The sequence below is a fragment of the Eretmochelys imbricata genome, chromosome 15 (genome assembly GCF_965152235.1).
Source record: "Eretmochelys imbricata isolate rEreImb1 chromosome 15, rEreImb1.hap1, whole genome shotgun sequence".
Classification (NCBI taxonomy): Eukaryota; Metazoa; Chordata; order Testudines; family Cheloniidae; genus Eretmochelys; species Eretmochelys imbricata.
The window spans coordinates 6,608,462-6,626,462 of NC_135586.1; the positions used below are offsets into that span (position 1 = coordinate 6,608,462).

The following is an 18,001-nucleotide window of genomic DNA, read 5'->3' on the forward strand; positions in this document are numbered from 1 at the left end:
TCTCAGCTCTACCTTCTCAAGGGACATATTACAGGAGATGGGAGCTGTCTGGAGGTTAAAAGCCACAGCTGCATGCTCTCCCCTCAGGGCGTGTTCTCACTGGGGGTTCAGGAGCGTTCTTTAGGGCTGAGTTTGAACGACACTGAAGGACCAGGAAATAGCAACATGGGGGGATTTTATTCTCCTAAAAATGCCCTGACCTTCTCCCCACTTCTAGAGATTGCTTCTTTCAGCCCCTCCACATTAAGCAAGAACTTGCACCCTTTTGAATTTGAATTTGATTACTAATGATTATATCTGAGGTTTTAAGACAGTGATACCTGATCAAATTATTCCTACCTGGCTTCTCAAAGTGCCAACACTGGGACAGAGAAGAGGGCAGATTTGCATTAGCCTGCCTAGCCTGGATCTCCTCTCCCGAAGTGAGAGTTCCACATTAGACGACACATGTTGCCATCCTCATACTTACCTTGGAGTAGGCCAGCTTGGTGAAGGCTCGCTTGGCCTCCGTGGGCTCCAAGAATTCCACAATGGCCGTGATCCCTCCTTCTGGGAGCAGCACTCGCCCAAGGCTGCCATATGGGCCAAAGACCTCCTCCAGCTCCACCACTTTAGTGCCGGCAGGGAGATTCTTAACTAGGATCACAGTTTTACTCCGCTCTCCAGCAGCCTGAAAAGGTGTGTGTGTGTGGGGAGAAAAATACAGAGGAGGATTCTTATAAGGGGTCTGAGACTTTGGGGGCCCCCCTGCTCCATTTTATATGCTTCCAGGATACACTGCAAACCCACAAAGAGCTGTGTAAAATTCCCTTCCTGCCATTTGAAATGCAGCCCCAGTGGACAAACTCCATTCACTCACGGGGCCAGGCATCAGTTCCCAACATACAATACATCCACACACACTGCTGTTCTCCATTTTCAGTTCAGCTAGCTTCGTATTGCTGCGTGCATTCAAACAGCTGCCATGTGCCACTGCAGGCTGGGCACATTTCTGTGGTGGGTGAATCTACTCCTGCACATTTAGGGTTCAATCCTGTAAGGTGCTGAGCAAGCTCAGCAACTGACTTCAATGAGAGTTGAGGGGATCAGGATCAAACCCCCATCATTTGAGATACTTGGGTGGGGAGAAGATAATACATAACCCTAAATTGACTTATTTAACACTTACACATGGATATTAAGGGCTGGGACGGAAGGATGAGAACAATTAATGAACTGTGATCATTCAGCTGGTCCTGCACCAGCCGTCAGCCAGCTGTGCTGAGGAGCATCCCCAGAGCTGTGCTGAGGAGGTCTGTGCACAGGGATGGTTAGCATGCAAAGATGCCGTGCAAGTTCTTCTAGCCTAGCACCGATTTCAGACATGGCTTTTACTACTCTACTCAAAACTGGGCCCAAAAAAAAATAAATAAAACAAAAAATCCATATTTGTGAAATGGAAAACCGGGGGAAAAAAATGGAGTAGGGACTTTGTAGTTCACATTTTTATACTCAAGCTTCTCAGAATCTCGTTGAGATTGACCTGAGGCTTCTGATGGATCTGCAGACCTCCAAGAGGAGAACACAAGCAGACTGAAAAGCCCTGAAGGGGGATTTCTAGAGACAGATGGCTGCAAATAAGTAAGAGGGTGAAAGGAGCCAGGTCAAATGTGTTCACCTTCCCTGGCAGCTGGAGAAGAAACATCCCAAATCCTAGTGCCACCGACTCCAAGGTTTAAGGTTTTCCTCTGCATCCAGCCATGGCACTGTAAGGACTAAGCACCAGGAACCAATGGGATGACAAGCGTGAAAAGAGCCTCAAGTTTCGTGTGTGTTGCGCACCACGTGATCAAGAGAGCTGAAAGGCCAATGTTCCCAATCCTCGTAGCACCCAGCTTGCCCACTAAGCCAGGAGCAGACTGCTAACTTACAGACCATTCTCTCTGCTGTTCACCGTTCAAGTATTTATAGATGAGTGACCCACCCTGACATAGAGAGCACTCCCACACCATCAGCCTGCATCACTCTCTCCTGAACACCCAGACACTAAGGTGAGAAGAAATAAGCCATCTGCTGCTGCAGCGAGCAGGGTTTCTGCTGAGCCGGAGCTACTGAAGTGCCTCACCTGACTGAAGGAATCCAGGCTGACTCCATTGTCGATCAGGAACTGGCGGACGTCCTGGACTAGCTGGGTTTCGCCCAGAGCTACCCTCACGGCCACGCTGCCTTTGCCTTCCTGCAAATGAGAGCAACAGTGGTTAAATCCAAAGAGTGACAAAATCAGGAGCATAAACTACGCTGGTAACAACAGGCCTAAACCAGAGTAACACCCACACCACTCAGACTCTGGCCTAACTGGAGGTTTGCATACAGACAGAGGGTGAGATCTTGGCTCCGTTGACTTCAGTCAAGCCAGAACGTCACCCTGAGGTTAGCTGATGACTCGTAGGCCATATCTAAGCTTTTAGGTCCAAATTCCAGCTGTTATGCATATGTAACTCCCATGGGAACTCCACCCCTTGTAACTGAGGGCATGACTGAATCCTCAGCTAGTGAAAAGAATGGTGCTGAATGCAGCAGTAAACTGTTATGCAGGGTAGTTTTAGGACCACAGCTATTTCAGCTGGTGTCTACTTGACCAGTTGTGTGTAGTTTTGAGCACACAACTGCAGTAATTGTGAAGCAAATTAGGCACAGACAGTACAGCGTGGATTTTATGAACACCAGTGTTACGAATGACCAGTTGTAGGAACCATGTTCTCCCCACAAGGGAAACAAAAAACAAACAAAAAAATTATCACACAACAAAAGTGATGTTAATGAAGAACAAGTCGACATCCCCTCACATTCTGATGCCTTCAGTGCACTGAAAATTGCTTTGAAGTGCTTTGAACAAGTGATGCAGTGTGCCACACCACAACCTATGTACTGTACGAACTGTAACTGAGATCTTCAGTTTTATGAATTCCTCAACCCTCAATTAGTTCAAACATAGATTCTACTATACTTGTGCACTTAAATTATCTGAATATCTGCCCTTTGATCTCTCGTTAGGTTTCAGAGTTAACACGTGACTATAGTGACTTGAGCAAGGCACACCTTCAAATCTGTGCCATGCTGCCTAAACCAACATTACATCAATCACATCCAACAGGCTTTCTTTACACAAGAGCTAGGAGCTACTTGTGTATTAAATAAAAGCAGTCAGATTCTCCAGAATGCAAGTCACGTGGTTTGGACAATGTGCATACAGGGATCAGACCCAGCCCAGCCACTGGGTGTTTGGTACCACTGGTCCATAGTAATGAGGTGGATACTTCACACGCATGTCACTTCTGATCTCAGTGGGCTATAATGCAGCTCTTCCGAGGTGAAAGGCTGGCACATGTGAATACTGCTCCAATTATGCAGGCAGAGCCAGGAATGATTTTTGTGAAACATACTTGCTCCTTTTAAAGCCTGAGACACCCAATGTAAGGCACACCCATTAACTCCTCCCCAACATGTCCTCATTTAGCCTAGAGATGAGGGTAGAAACCACATGCTACCTGCTTGAGAGAGGGGGCTCCTGCTTCCTGAACCAGAGTCTGATCCACCTGGCCCAAGTTTGCCTGTTACCCCTGTTCACCAATGGGACCCGCCTGGCGCCCTGCTGCAGCCTCCCGCTTATCACTCACAGAGGGATTTTCAAAAGCACCAAGCATCCCCCTAACTTGGCTTCCCATCGACCTCAATGAAAACTCCCATTGGCTTCAATGGGAGCAGCGTTAGGCCAATGCTGAGTGCTACTGAAACCCCCGAGCCAGAGAACGGGAAGGAACATCGGGAACTGCTAAGTAAAAAGAGCTGCCTTGGATGACCCAGGTGCCTGGATATACCTTGTATTTCATTTAGCACTCTGCAAGTGACCCCCCATTCAGATGAACTCCCAGATACCGCCCACATCTAGCTGTTAGTGCCGAGTTAAGAGCCATTCCATGCACACATGTACTAAGGGAAACTTAGTTCATGGTACCAAGAAGCGTGCTAAGAGCCTTCTAAGAAAGACACCCAAAGCAGCAGCCTTTAAGCTGCAGGCCCACACGCTTCCATCCATGGACTGAAACGATGCTTCCCAGCTAGAATCCAACTCACATGATCAAGCACTTGGCTCTTGGTGGCATTGTACTTCTGTGCGATTGCATCCGCCACAGCGTTCGTGCCCATGAACAGTGCGTTCCAGTTGTGAGAGCTAGAAGGGGAGGAAGAGAAAATAAAATGAGGCCTAAATCGTAAGATCATTCACACCTTCCAACTGGCATCTGCCTCAGAGCGACACAGAAAAGATACACTCAGCGGGCCAACAAGGATCACAAACTGAATGGGAGGAAGGGTAAAGGAGGATGGGGGAGCAAGTGGGTTGTAAGTAGTGGGAGAGAAAACAGAGAGGCTGCATTTCAGTGGAATAGGACATTCTTCACTCCTAAACAGTTACAGAGCATTGGCTGGGCTCTGTTTAGCCTGCCACTGCTGAAGTTAGGATACTGGATTAGAAGGACTGATCTGGTAAGGCAACCTGGATGAGCCAAAAAAAGGTTCCCGGTTCTTTGGATGAGCCGAGGACAGAAAGAGAGAAGATGCCAGGACATTAGAGTCAAGGAAGGGGCACATAACAGTAATTTGACTGGCCCTGTTCCTTAATACACCCCCTAGAGAAGCCGCACACATTTCAAGTCTGGTCCCAAAGGGGAATTCTGCAGTTAGTGCCATATTAAAACAAAAGGATCCTGCTGTGTGACACTGCCCCCCTTCTGTACCTGGCACTGTTTGCTTTGTCCTTGGACTCCTTCTGCTTCTTGTAGGAAGAGGATCCTTCAGCATCTAGGTTCTCCCCTTCTTCCTTCTTTATGGTGGAGGGTAACACATGCAGCATCCTGCCCTAGGAGACAGAGAGTATAGGACCTAGTGCCTCTGAATCCACATTCACAAAAGAAAGAGTCTCGCTGCCTCAAGGTAAGATGAACTACCGTCAGTGCAGCACTGCCATGCAACTTCCTCTCACAATGTCCCACAATGGCCTTTCAACCTGACCTGGGAGGACCTCCCGCTCCTTCTCCTCTGCTGCTCCAGGCTGGCATCAATGCAACTCACCAGAGCAGCCCAACAGGGAGTTTGAAAGATCAACGAACTCCAAACTCTTTCCCTCTGGTGATCTCTGCACGGCACCGTGCTAAGAGCAGCCTGGAGTTTTCTGAACCCACTGGCCCACGCAAACTGGTGCTGCTACACCGCTGGCCTAGCACTTCCCATCTTAACAGCACTCTATTCCTCAATGCACTGAGGACATCAGGCATCCCAATTAGCAGTGCACAGTGGGACCACCATAAGCATTTGACCTTCTGGCAATAATCCCTATGATCGAACATCCCCTCCCCCTCAACCTAACCATGCAGGCGAGTTAGAGTCACTGTACCTGAAACACCTGCCCATCTACTTCTGCGAAGGCCTTCACAGCATGCTCAGGGATCATGTAGGTGATGAAGGCAAATCCCTTGGGTTTCTTGGTCAGACTGTCTATGGGGAAATGGATCTCTGACAGGGGACCTGCAAAAGGCAAATCCTTTCCATGACATATACTCCCTTCTCAGGCACTGCAGAGCAGGGTTCTGAGCTGGTGTCTTCTGTAGGAGTCCAGCTGATGGAACGAAGCCATGAGCATTGGGTCAGCTTAGCACATGCAAGGAGAGAATCTGGGCCTACTCAAGGGTTGTCCTCATGGATACCGAAACCTTTATTTACCAAGTTGGTACAGTAATACCAACCCTAATACCAACTTCCCCCACATCCTACTCCTGAGGGTATTCTGTGTCAAAAATTAAAAATTCTGCACACAATATTTTAAAATTCTGCAAATTATTTGTCAAATAAATGTGGAGGCTCCAGCATGGCATTGGGGAGCACAGGCCGCCGGCTGCACAGAGGTGGGAGATCACTGTACATCTCCACCCCCATTCTCCCAAGACACGGACTCAGCAGTGAGGCTGCACCCAACCGACATAGTGCAAGGACCAGACCTGCCCAAGAAACACCCCAGGGCCCTGCCCCTCCTTGCGAGGCGTACCAGGCAGGCAGGCAGGATCCAAGTGTGGGCAGGCAGGCTCAGCAAGGCAGGATCCAAGTGTGGAGGGACTTAGTAGGGGGGATCCAGGTGTAGGTTGAGATGGTTCTGTGTGGGGCAATCTGGGTACAGGCGGCTCAGTGGGGGATCCGAGTGTGGAGGTGGGGGGGGGGGGACCTGGATACACAGGGGCTTGTTGTGTTTTTTTGGTTGCAATGGTAATGGGACTCTGCTGGAGGGTCCAGGTGAAGGTGTTTGGGAAGGGTGCTCTAGGTGTAGGGGGGATAGGGCTCGGCAGGGAGGTCTGGGTATGGGGGGCTCAGTGGGGGGTCCAGATGCTGGGGGAGTGGGATTCAGTGGGGTGCGGATCCAGGTGCAACTGGTTGGGGCTCAGTGGGGTAGGGGTGTGGGTGCAGGGGGAGTGGGGCTCAGGGGTGGTGAGGCTTAGCAGGAGGGTCTGGGTATGAGGGGGTCTGGATGCACAGAGGTTAGGGAGATGCAGGTGCAGCTCCCTGTACAGGGATCCTCCCCCCTGCAGCTGAGGCGTGATGGGTGCAGGAAGGGGTGGGGGTGGGGGGAAGAGTTTGCAGAGCTTCCTGCAACCAGGGGAGAAATCTGGGGGTGGGTCTGACCCAGCCCCGGATGCCATGCAGGGGAAGAGGAAGTCCTGTCCTCCCCAGCCCAGTCTAGCAGCGGAGCCCAGCGCAGGGTAGGAGCCACCAGCCGGGTCTTCCCCAGTCCCGCCTCCTGCCCCACAGTGATTTACCTCTCTGTCGGCTGCCCTGGGCACCCAAAACATATGGCTGGAAAAAGTCGCATGACAGCTCTTGTGGCTTCCTTTTGTTTCCCCTTCAGAAAGTCATTTTTCTGCAGGGAAACAAGCCAGCCAGATCTATCCGGGGCCAGAAGGGGAGGCAGTTCACCACCCAGTCTCTTCTCTTCCAGTGGCACACTGGGGCTCCATAAATCCTACTCAGCCCTGAGCTAGGAGATGTCCTGGAGGTGGAAGGGAATTCAGCCAAGCTGGCCTCCTCTATAGCTGGCCTCCATACAGAGATTGCAAATCAGGAGGTCAAACATGACCATGAGTTTTGAAATGGGTTCCAGTTGTAAAGATTTAGTTTTAAAATGGTGCCCATCCCTTTGTATCTGGGCATCTGCAGGCTAAGAGAGTGCCACAGCCTTCTCGTTCCCTGGCATCCAAATGAGTATTTACAGCCAGGCAAGATGATTAACCCTCAGATTTCTGGGGGGAAACAGGAAGCTGATTGGAGCTCCATTCCCTACCATATTTGGAAAATATTTGCTCCAAGTCCTCCTCAGTGCTAGTGTAAGGGAGATTCCTGACAAAGAGCCTTCCTGACTCAGAGAGGTCCTCCTCTTCCTCATCGTCCTTCTTCCTCCTTTGCCAGGGCTGGTCTTCACCCTTCCGGGTGAGCTTCATCTTCAGCCCACGCTCCTCTCGGAACACCTCAATGTAGCGCCCACCTGCCACACACAACACAGGGGGAACCTTACATCTCAGGCACTTCCAAAGGCCTTAACCAGACCTGAGCCTAGATAATTAAAATATATGGTCATTTCTAAAGATACTGGGCCAAATTTACTGACAATGTAAGCTGGCAAAACTCCACTGACCTCCTGTGGAATACCACCCCCCACACGCCCATGAATGCAGCCCACCCCATCTCTGTGAGAAGAACGTTAATGCTGTTTTGGGGAAAGCATGGTGCTCATCAAAATGAGAGCAACACCACTGGCTAGACACCTCACAGAGTCAGGGCAGCGCATTCCAGTTCTCACGACCCCTCCCCATTCCAGTCCTATTGCTTCCACACAATAATGGTTTTGCAATATAGGACCAGCTTTCATTGAGGACTGGGATAAGAGCAGGATTTGAACACAGGGCTCCAGCACTAACCCACTGTGCCATCCCAGCCACATTTAAATCATAGTTTTTAGGTTTAAGACAAATGGAAAGACCAAGACACTTCTCCCAAGTGCATAATGGAGCTTTGGCCTAACACCAGAAGCTACAAAAGAGCTGCATGTTAAAAGTCAGTTCTACTGTAGCTGCTTCTACGGTACCAATCTCAGTGTCATTTTGTATGAGAGACAGCATTCCTCATTTCTTGCCCACTGCTTCTGATCATAGAGCACTGAAGTTTTTGAAGATACCAGAGAAGTGACTTTGAGAGCAAGCTTGTGGCATTTGGCCTATACAGCAGAGATCCCAAGATCAGGACTGCTCCCCAGAAGGTTTCTTGCAGGAGGGTTAGTGCGGGTGAAAGGTGCTACACGGACAGGTCAGAGCTCGCCATACAGCCAGAGATACAGATACAGCATAGGCTGCCGCACAGCAAGCTGTATTCACATTGCCATGGTGGGACTTTTGGGGCAGGAACGGGAAGACTCCCCAAGACTCTACCAATCCCTTGACCTCTCTGCTCAGACTCCCAACTGAGAGGGTGGGTTTTGTGATGTGGTTACTGGACTGAAATCCACCAACTTGGTTCACAGAGGCCAGCCAGTCAGCAGAGGACGACAGCTTTCAGCCAATACCAACCTGGGCCAGAGTCCAACAGCTTATTTATGACACGCCCTGCTCTCCCAACCCCATACTACTTGGTTAGGTTGCGACAGTTTAGCATTTGGTTCTTTAATGAATTTGAGTAACAGAGTCAGGGTTCAGAGCAGCAGCTGTGTTAGTCTGTATCTGCAAAAAAGAACAGGAATACTTGTGGCACCTTAGAGACTAACAAATGTATTTGAGCATAAGCTTTCGTGGGCTACAGCCCACTTCATTGGATGCCCTAAGAATGGAATGGAATTCCATTCCAAGAATAAGAATGGAAGCTTATGCTCAAATAAATTTGTTAGTCTCTAAGGTGCCACAAGTACTCCTGTTCTTTTTTGCAGAGTCAGGGTTGTAAATCATGCTGCTCTTTGCTTTTGGCCCGCGACCATGATCAACATCATTTCCTGCCAGAGCAAAATTAAGAGACAGACCAGAATCCACTTGACACTTTAGCAGCAAACAGGGCCTACAGCAGAGCGTCACAACACCTACAGACCCATCAGGGTCGGTAACGAGGACCTACAAGCTGCCCTTACCCATGTATTCCTTGTTTTGTTTCAAGGCTTTCTGTACTTCTTCCTCGCCACTGAAATCAACGAAGACGTAACCTGGAAGGAAATCAGGTTCAACTGAGCATCACAAGGGTTATACGGGTGCTTGTATGTACACGCACACTGGCACTAACTAGCCAGTTAAGCACAACCTAATGATGCCAGCTTTTTCTGTATTAGATCTCCATAGACACGTGTTTATCTCCCATTACAAATTGACTCTGGGCTGAAAACAACTATCAGATTTCAGACAGGAAGGGTTCTTTCATTAAAGAGAAATGATTGTTTAAGATGACTTTTGTTCTTGCTTGTGTGCACGTAAATGGTCTAAAACTGATATGGCAGCTACACCCCATGGGTTCCATACACTTTAACATACCTCGAACTAATGACGGGATAGAAGATGCACCCCCCTAAGGTTATGAAAACAATGCACTGTGGAAATATACTACCACCCCTGGACTCATTTTGGGTCCCCTCTGGTCCACGCACCATCACCAATAACCATGACCCAACTCGGTTCCAGGTGTGGTTAAGAGCTGAACCTCAAGGTAAAGAACCTCTAACTGGAATTTGGTTAACAGTTCTATAGAAGATGCATGAACCAGAACAGAAGCCATCTCCCATTTGACTCTGCAGAGCTTGGAGCTGTAGAAAGCAGTAAATCCCACTGGTCAGCAAAGCAAGTCAAAGTGGCTCATTGCACACAGGGAACAGAGCTGTAGGGCAAGGGGCACCATTTTTACAGTGTCATGCCTCATAACTCCATTCTAAGGTAAGGCGATTGGAGCAAGTCAAAGGAACTTGATGTATGAGAAATGAGGCAATTCGTAGTGATTTGGAATCACAGGTACAGGAGACAGCAAAGGCCGGCACAGGAAAGAGCATTCCTAACTACATCTCTGCTATCTCCTGCACCCACAATGCACAAACCCCTGCAGCCAGTACCTGTCTTATTCCCATGTACGTTTCTTGCAATCCTGATCGCCACTGGCTTCAAGGGCAAGAAGAATTCTCGAACGTTTTGCTGCAAATAGAAAAGAGGAAAACAAGAATTTTAGCAAGTTGGGCAGATTTCGGAGGCCTACTTTTGTAAAGGTTATGAATGCTGAGTAGACACTACAAAAACCTTTCATAAACACAGTCAGGGACAGAGAGTCCAAGGGACCCTCTACAGTATGAACATACCAAGCCAGATTCCATTCTCATAACTAACCCATTAGCCTGCAGATACCTAGAAGCCCCTGCAAAATACATGATGGTTTAAGTTGCTGGCTGCTGAATGCTAGACCTTGGGAATCCAAGGACCATCGTTCTCTTCCCTGTTACAAGCATGATTTAAGCCCTAAACAAGGGAGCAGTAAGGCTGCGATGGCAGGGCACATACCTCAGTAACACTGAAAGGGGCACCACGCAGTTTCACTGTATACGGCGTGGTAGCTGCATTAGGGTTGGCCCCATTCTTCAGCTGGACAGAGGAAAAAGTGAGAAACAACATTTGAAAAGTCATCCTTGGCAAGAGGTTTAATCTGGAACAGTTTCCAGACCAAGAGACAACCGTGGCCGGCAGCACAGAGGAAAGATGGGAGAGTTAGAGGCCTGATACCACAGAGCTAGTCTTACCAGCAAGCAGGAGGCTGTGGAAAGGACTGAGACACAGAGGACTCCCTCCCTCCCCTCACATTACAGAGTCAGGAGACTTGGATAGGGCAGAAACAGAGAGGGGCAGCGCTTTGGCCCTTCCAACAGCCAGAGGTGGGGTAGAGGGTTCAGTTAGGCACTGAAATACTATAGTGATGGGCACACATGGGAAATGAAAGACAAACACCCCTTCTACCCCTGGACAGCAATCAGGGAATCCCAGAAGCTTGGAGATGGGAGGGCTGGGATTCACATAAGTGGGTTACCCCTGCATCTCCACCCCATCTTTTATATCAGCTTCTGACAAGAAGATGTGGCTAGTTGGCAGGCCAGTAGGTTATTCAAGCCCTGCCTTAGAGAGCCTCGAGGTTTCAGCCCTCCAGTGGGTCTAACAGATCCCACATATACACAGCATCTGCCCTAGTTTGGCCTGCAGCTCTCAGTTACTCCATGAGATTCCTGCCTTATTTAAGGTCAAAGGGCTGAGCCTGCATGCGTATAACAAGTTCCCAGTTTCTGCCTGTGCCTTGCTCAGGTACGTAGAGACTGAGCCCCCACAGTCAGGGAAAGTCATAGGTGCCACAGTGTTCATAAAACAGCTGGTGATTCCGCGGGGCCAACCTGAGACATCTTAAAGGGCTCCAAATTTTGGAGGGCACCAAGCACCCATCCTCTAAAATTCAGGCCTCTTCAAGGTCTGTCAAGTTGGGCACCCAAAATCTCTAGTCACTTTTCAAAGTTTTGATTAGCATATCTAGTCAGTTACAGTGTAACCTGGGTGAGATAGTAAAACACAGGATTAATCAGTACTAAGGGCAGTAATCCTGTACATATTCCCATTTACTAGTACAATGCCCTGGGCATCCTGTGACTAACAAGGCATACTAGACAAGGGCAGCTGGTAAGATGGCTCCAACTACATCCACAAAGATTTCAGAGTATCTGACCCAGCCTAATGTGTGTCTAAGGATGTAACAGTAAGGGAACGTACCGTTACAGTCCCTTCAATGGTCAAATAATTTAATCTGCTTTCACATTTCTCCATGTGGTGTCCCACAACTTGACCACCCAGGGGACTGATTTTGAGACAGCACTATGGAAAACTGCCCCTCTGAAACAAAACGCTAAACAAGGAGACATACAAAACAAAAGCCTAGGTATTTATATGGCCCCCACCACTGTACTGTCAGAGCACCTCATAATACCCCCGTGAGGTAGGCAACTATTATCCCCATTGTACAGCAGAGGAACTGAGCCAGACACACTAAGTGACTTGCCCAAGTTTGCACAGGAAGTCGGTGGCACAAAAGGGAACTGAACCCAAAACACAAACAGTCCATGCCCTGTGTTATAACCGGGTTTGCCTAAAATCAGGCGCAGGCCCAAAACTTTGCGTCTGCTGCATCTCGAATGGCTGCAACTCTGGTGCTTGCCTTTATGAGATTTCTCAAATGAACGGGGACCTTGCTCACCTCTCCCTGTGATGTCCCTGTTCATGCCTGTTTTTCCCGGCAGCATCCCATGTAGAGAAGGCACGTGAACCCATGTCTCCCAAGTCCCTAGTCACCAGGCCATCCTCCCTCTCTTACAAATATATCTATTTAGAATAGATATAGTGATTATTCATTGCAAACCCAGTGTTATGGGAGGGACAGGAGGACACAGACCTTTAGATTTGGAAATCTCTCCCCGTAGGAACGGAGATGGACTGCAGCTGCCAAGTTCATATCCAGAGCCAAACTGCAGGGGAGCTGGCACCCACGGTTACAATTCAGGCCCATCTCTAATTAGGTTATACCTCCAATTTTGCTCCTTTCGTCTTCTTCCTCTCCACCACTGTCCCCTGCCCTTTGCTATGTCCTGCCAGCTCTGCCCCTTTTTGCACCTGGGCACCGATAGTTTCCAAGCTGCTGGGCTTCTCCTCATCCTCGCTTCCCCCTTCACGCTGCTCGCTGTCCAGCTGGTCCTCCTCACTCTCCTCCTCGGATGAGGAAGACGAGGAATCTTTCACCACTTTAGATTTCAGGTAGTCCATATCAGAGAGCTCTGGCCTGGCAGCTGCCTTTTCTCTGGGGCTCTTCTTTACTGCCAGAGAGGAGAGAGATGGGCATTAGATATTGCACGTGCACACACACCCCTTTTCCCCAGCAGGGCAAATGGCCCGTAGCAGCACGAGCCCCCACATTCCTTTTGCCCAGCTGGGCTACTGCAAGAGCAGACACCCTTTACACACAGGAGGTACCAGAGGATGGCTCAGGTTTTCCATCCCAGTACCATCCCCTTTCCTCTTCTCGGGTCAGATGATCAAATCCAGCCACGGCTGGTAAGGATGAGAGGCTGTTACTATCTGATGGGCTGCTGGGTGATACCGATTAGATGGTCTGGTGATTCCCAGCAGAGAGGGGTCCCATCACAAAAATCACCAGTGCTATTGGCATTACACTGTCTCAGCAGATGGGACTAAACAGGCCATGGATCTGAATGTCTCCCTCCTACCATTGAGGGTATTCCATGCAAAGTCACTGTCGGGGAGAATCCTACTCTGCTAACGCTCACCCTACAGGACTCAACAGAAGGTTTTGGCTTTCCAGGCTGTCGGCCTTTCTCTGGCACTAAAAACACTCTGCTATTTAAAAAGTTGGATCAGCAATACACAAGGACAGCGAAACACACGCTACGCTGGAGACCCACACTCTGCATGTTATTGCGTTCTTCATTACTAGTTATCCATATCACAACTGCACCCAAGGCACTGACATGCTAGGCATTATACAGGCATAATACAGGCCCTGCTCCAGAAAACTTTGTCTTAGCTTAGGACAAGGTGTGACAGGTGAACAAAGGTGGAATTGGATGGCAGGGAAGGAGCTATAACAACAGTAATACAAGTGCGGTTTTGCATGGACTAGCCGTGAGCACAACTATAGAGGAGCTGACTTTGGGGTTTGGTTTACAAATGGAGACCAATAGGCAGACAACTATGAGACTCTCAGCTGAAATCTGAAGCACGGTACACAGCCAGGATATATGTGCATTTGTTCATTGATTCACTGGAGTCTTACATTTCTCCAGTTTTCCCATCTGTAAAATGGGGCTAACAATATTAGCCTCCTTTGTAAAGTGGTTTGAGATCTCCTGATGAAAAGCGTTAGAGAAGAGCTAGGGGTTATTATTCTTGTCCTCTCTTGATATTTAAAACGTTAACCACCTCTGAGTTTGCCAAGATTCAAAGAGAAATCTTTAAAAAATAGAAGGGACACAGGTATTTGTAAAATGCGCATAAGAACGGCCAGACCAGTCCACCTAGCCAAGTATCCTGTCTTCCAACAGTGGCCAGTGCCAGATGCTTCAGAGGGAACAGAACTGAGAAATCCATTCCCTGTTGTCCAGTTCTGGCCGTCAGAGGCTTAGAGACCCTCAGGGAATGGGACTGCATGCCTGACCATCCTGGCTAATAGCCATCGGTAGCCCTATCCTCCAAGAACTTATCTACTGTATATACTCGTTCATCAGCCCATTCGTTTATAAGCCAACCCCCCCAAGATGGATAGGTAAAAATAGTAAAAACTGTATGACCCTTTCATAAGCCAACCCTATATTTCAGCGGTTGGCAAACTTTGGCTCCCAGTCCGTCAGTGTAAGCTGTTGGCGGGTCGGGAGGTTTTGTTTACCTGGAGCGTTCACAGGCACGGAGCCCCTCAGCTCTCTGTGGCCGTGGTTCGCCGTTCCCAGACAATGGGAGCAGCGAACCACAGCCACAGGGAACTGAGGGCTCCATGCCTGCAGATGCTCCAGGTAAACAAAACGACAATGCATTAGATATTCAATTCAACTATTTCATAGGGTTTAAAATCATCAAATTTTGGTGTAGACCTGTTTATAAGCCGACCCCTGCTCTTTGATGCGTCACTTTTTTACCAAAACTATTTGGCTTATGAACAAGTATATACAGTAATTCTTTTTTGAACCCAGTTCTATTTTTGGCCTTCACAACATCCCAGTAACAAGTTTCACAGTTGACTTTGTGTTGTGTGAAGAAGTATTTCCTTGTTTGTTTTGAACCCACTGCCTATTAATATCACTGGGTGATCCCCAGTTCTTGTGTTATGTGAAGAGGTAAATAACTCTTCCTTATTCACTTTCACCACTCCATTTATGTCTGTGAAGACCTCTATCATATCCCTCCTTAGCTGTCTCTTTTCTAAGATGAACAGTCCCAGTCTTTAATCTCGCCTCATATGGAAGCTGTTCCACACCCCCAAATAATTTTTGTTGCCCTTCTCTGTACTTTTTTCCAATTCTAATATATCTTTTTTTGAGTTGGGGTGATCAGAATTGCAAACAGTATTCAAGGTGTGAGCATATCATGGCTTTATATAGTGGCATTAAGAAAAGAAGACAGAAAATATCAATCTTTATCCTAATGGTTCCTAACATTCTGTTAGCCTTTTTGACGCCGCAATCTCTTTCTTGAGTGTTAACAGCTAATTTAGGCCTCATCATTTTGTGTGTATAGTTAGGATTATATTTTACAATGTGCATTATTTTGCATTTATCAACATCTAATTTCATTTGCCATTTTCTTGTCCAATCACCCGGTTTTGTGAGGTCACTTTGTAACTGTTCTCAGTCAGCTTTTGCCTTAACTATTTTGAGTAATTTTGTATTGTCTACAAATTTTGCCATCTGTTTATCCTTTTTTCCAGATCTATGAATATGCTGAACAGCACTGGTCTCAATACAGATCCTTGGGAAACCCTGCTACTTACATCTCTCCACCGTGAAAACCGAGCATTTATTCCTAGACTTTGTTATCTATCTTTTAACCAGTTATTGATCCATGAGAGGACCTTCCCTCTTATCCTAGGACTGCTTATTTTGCTTAAGAGCCTTTGGTGAGAGACCTTGTCAAAGGCTTTCTAAAAGCCCAAGCTCACTGGATTACCCTTGTCCATATGTTTGTTGACATCCTCAAAGAACTCTAACAGATTGGTGAGGCATGATTTCCCTGTACAAAAGCTGTGTTGACTCTTCCCCAACACAGTGTGTTCATCTATGTGTCTGATCATTCTGTTCTTTACTATAGTTTCAACCAATTTGCCTGGTACTAAAGTTAGGTTTACCAGCCTATAATGGCCATGATTGCTTCGGGAGCTTTTTTTAAAAATAGGGATCACATTAGATATCCTCCAGTCCTCTGACAGAGACTGATTTAAGTGATAGATTACATACCACAGTTAGTAGTTCTGCAATTTCATATTTGAGTTTCTTCAGAACTCTGGTGACTAATTATTGTTTAATGTATAGGTTTGTTCCAAAACCCTCTCTACTGACACCGCAATCGGTAATAGTTACTTAAACATGTCCCCTAAAAAGAGTTCAGTTCAGTCAATTATATGATTTCCAGTAGCACCTAGAGGCTCTGACCAAAATTCCAGCCATATTGTGTTAGGTACTGAATGCATGCACAATCCCTGACCCAAAGAGCTCACAATTTAAATAGACAACATGGACAAAGGGGAGGGGAAAATGAAGCACAGGGAACTGACTTGTCCCAGGACACCCTGAAGGTCACTGGCAGAGCCAGAGATGGAAACTTACATCTTCCAGCTCAGTGCCTTATCCAAACTTTCTGAAAAGCCTTTGGGTCTCAGACAAAGCAGGAAAAATGTCACTGCTTCAGAAGGAATGTTAGGGAGAACATAGCAAGAGGGTTAATTAAAGGGTTGAGAACAGAGTGGCTGCAGAATCCCAGGTGGATGGGGAATGGGAGAGATTCACTTGGGCAGACGAACCAGGGAGTCTGCAGTTCAGATTGTTCAGGCTCCCTGGAGAGGGACTGAGGGTCTCAGCCTTTGTTACCCACACTGAAACCATAGTTACGGCACAATTTGTATCTCCTCTTTTGGGATATAGGGCTTGAGCCTGTGAGGTGCTGAACTACTGCAATTCCCACCATTTCCAATGGGATGTGAGGGCACACAGCATTTTCCAGGAGCTGCTCAGCACACCGCAGGATCAGGCCCCAAATCAGTACACCACTGAAGAGAAGGATGAACAGAGCAGAGGGAGAAATTTACTTTTGGTGCCTGTGGTTTCTTGCTCCTCGTGGCATTTGCTCCTGCCCTCCTCCTCTTCGCTGAGCTCCTCTGAGTCATCCAAATCGAAGTTCAGATAGTCATCCGCCGGCTTTGATTTCCCTGTCTTGGGCTCCTCCGCCAACGTGTCATTAGCCCATGTGGCCACTTGCGTCCGTTTTTGATGAACCACCAAAAATTCTCTGAATGCCTCATCTCCTTCCAGCTGTTGGAAAAAACCACACACATGAGCAGTGAAGACAGACACAGGGGCAAGTAGCCAAGTTTAGATCAGGGTCACTGTGTAATTCCTCGCAGGTAAGATCTCAGGGGAGGGCGTCAGCTTTTCACCTGCCAGGGCTGATTTCCCCTCCATGAGATGTGGACAATTACACTCCATTTACGAATTTACATCCAGTATTATAGGATACGACATAGTTAAACCATCTGTCTCACCTGAATCAACAGCTCTGGAAGAAGCACTCCTTCCTAATTAAAATGCTACCAATTAAACACAAGTGCAGACAGTAACTCTGAGGCAGCAAGTGAAATTCTTAATGATATAAAGTATTTTGCCCTTCTATGAAGCACCTTTAACCTGAGGATGTCAAAGCACTTTAAGCACACAACACAGACAACCTACAAAGTTCACTATTTTACAGATGAGGAAACGGAGACACAGAAAGGTCAAGTGACTTGCTCAAGTTGGGAATAGAACCCAGAAGTCTTGGCTCCGAGAACAGAATCAATGCAGAGAGTTCTCAGCAATTTCTACCCCATACTTTCTATATCAAACCCTTCTCAAATGGACAATTCTCACACACTGCTCTTCTCAACTCACCTCTTTTAAGTTTCCTGTTGTATTTTTCTTCTTTTTATCCTGAAAGAAGAAAACATACACGGTTCAGAAAAGCCTGTCTAAGATATAGCCATGAACCCCATTATACAGATCGGGAAAAAGGCAGAAAGTGCTCACTAAGATCACAAGCGAATGGTAAACCAGGAATAGGACACAGGAGCCCCGAATTCCAGACCCCCTGCTGCAGCCACCAGAGTGCACTTCCCCAGACAAAGTTAC

At 47.7% G+C, this 18,001-nt stretch overlaps 1 protein-coding gene across 7 annotated transcripts in view; it reads right to left on the minus strand.

Annotated features, from left to right (window-relative positions):
- The window catches only part of RBM19 (RNA binding motif protein 19), a 143,155-nt gene that overhangs the window by 112,148 nt on the left and 13,006 nt on the right, over nucleotides 1-18,001 (minus strand). For 4 of the 7 annotated variants that reach the window (XR_013348037.1, XM_077834747.1, XM_077834748.1 and 1 more), the window contains exons 4-15: nucleotides 17,765-17,803; nucleotides 16,927-17,149; nucleotides 12,645-12,931; nucleotides 10,593-10,673; nucleotides 10,154-10,232; nucleotides 9,191-9,262; nucleotides 7,364-7,564; nucleotides 5,432-5,562; nucleotides 4,776-4,897; nucleotides 4,114-4,210; nucleotides 2,105-2,215; nucleotides 470-670 (exon numbers count right to left, since the gene is read on the minus strand). Coding sequence is in view for 6 of the 7 variants with exons in the window: in XM_077834747.1 (XP_077690873.1) it covers nucleotides 470-670; nucleotides 2,105-2,215; nucleotides 4,114-4,210; nucleotides 4,776-4,897; nucleotides 5,432-5,562; nucleotides 7,364-7,564; nucleotides 9,191-9,262; nucleotides 10,154-10,232; nucleotides 10,593-10,673; nucleotides 12,645-12,931; nucleotides 16,927-17,149; nucleotides 17,765-17,803 (1,644 nt within the window). In the remaining variant the exon portion in view is untranslated. Of the gene's footprint in view, nucleotides 1-469; nucleotides 671-2,104; nucleotides 2,216-4,113; nucleotides 4,211-4,775; nucleotides 4,898-5,431; nucleotides 5,563-7,363; nucleotides 7,565-9,190; nucleotides 9,263-10,153; nucleotides 10,233-10,592; nucleotides 10,674-12,644; nucleotides 12,932-16,926; nucleotides 17,150-17,764; nucleotides 17,804-18,001 lie in introns of those variants that run through there. The other 3 variants (XM_077834751.1, XM_077834749.1, XM_077834753.1) reach the window with 3 other exon arrangements.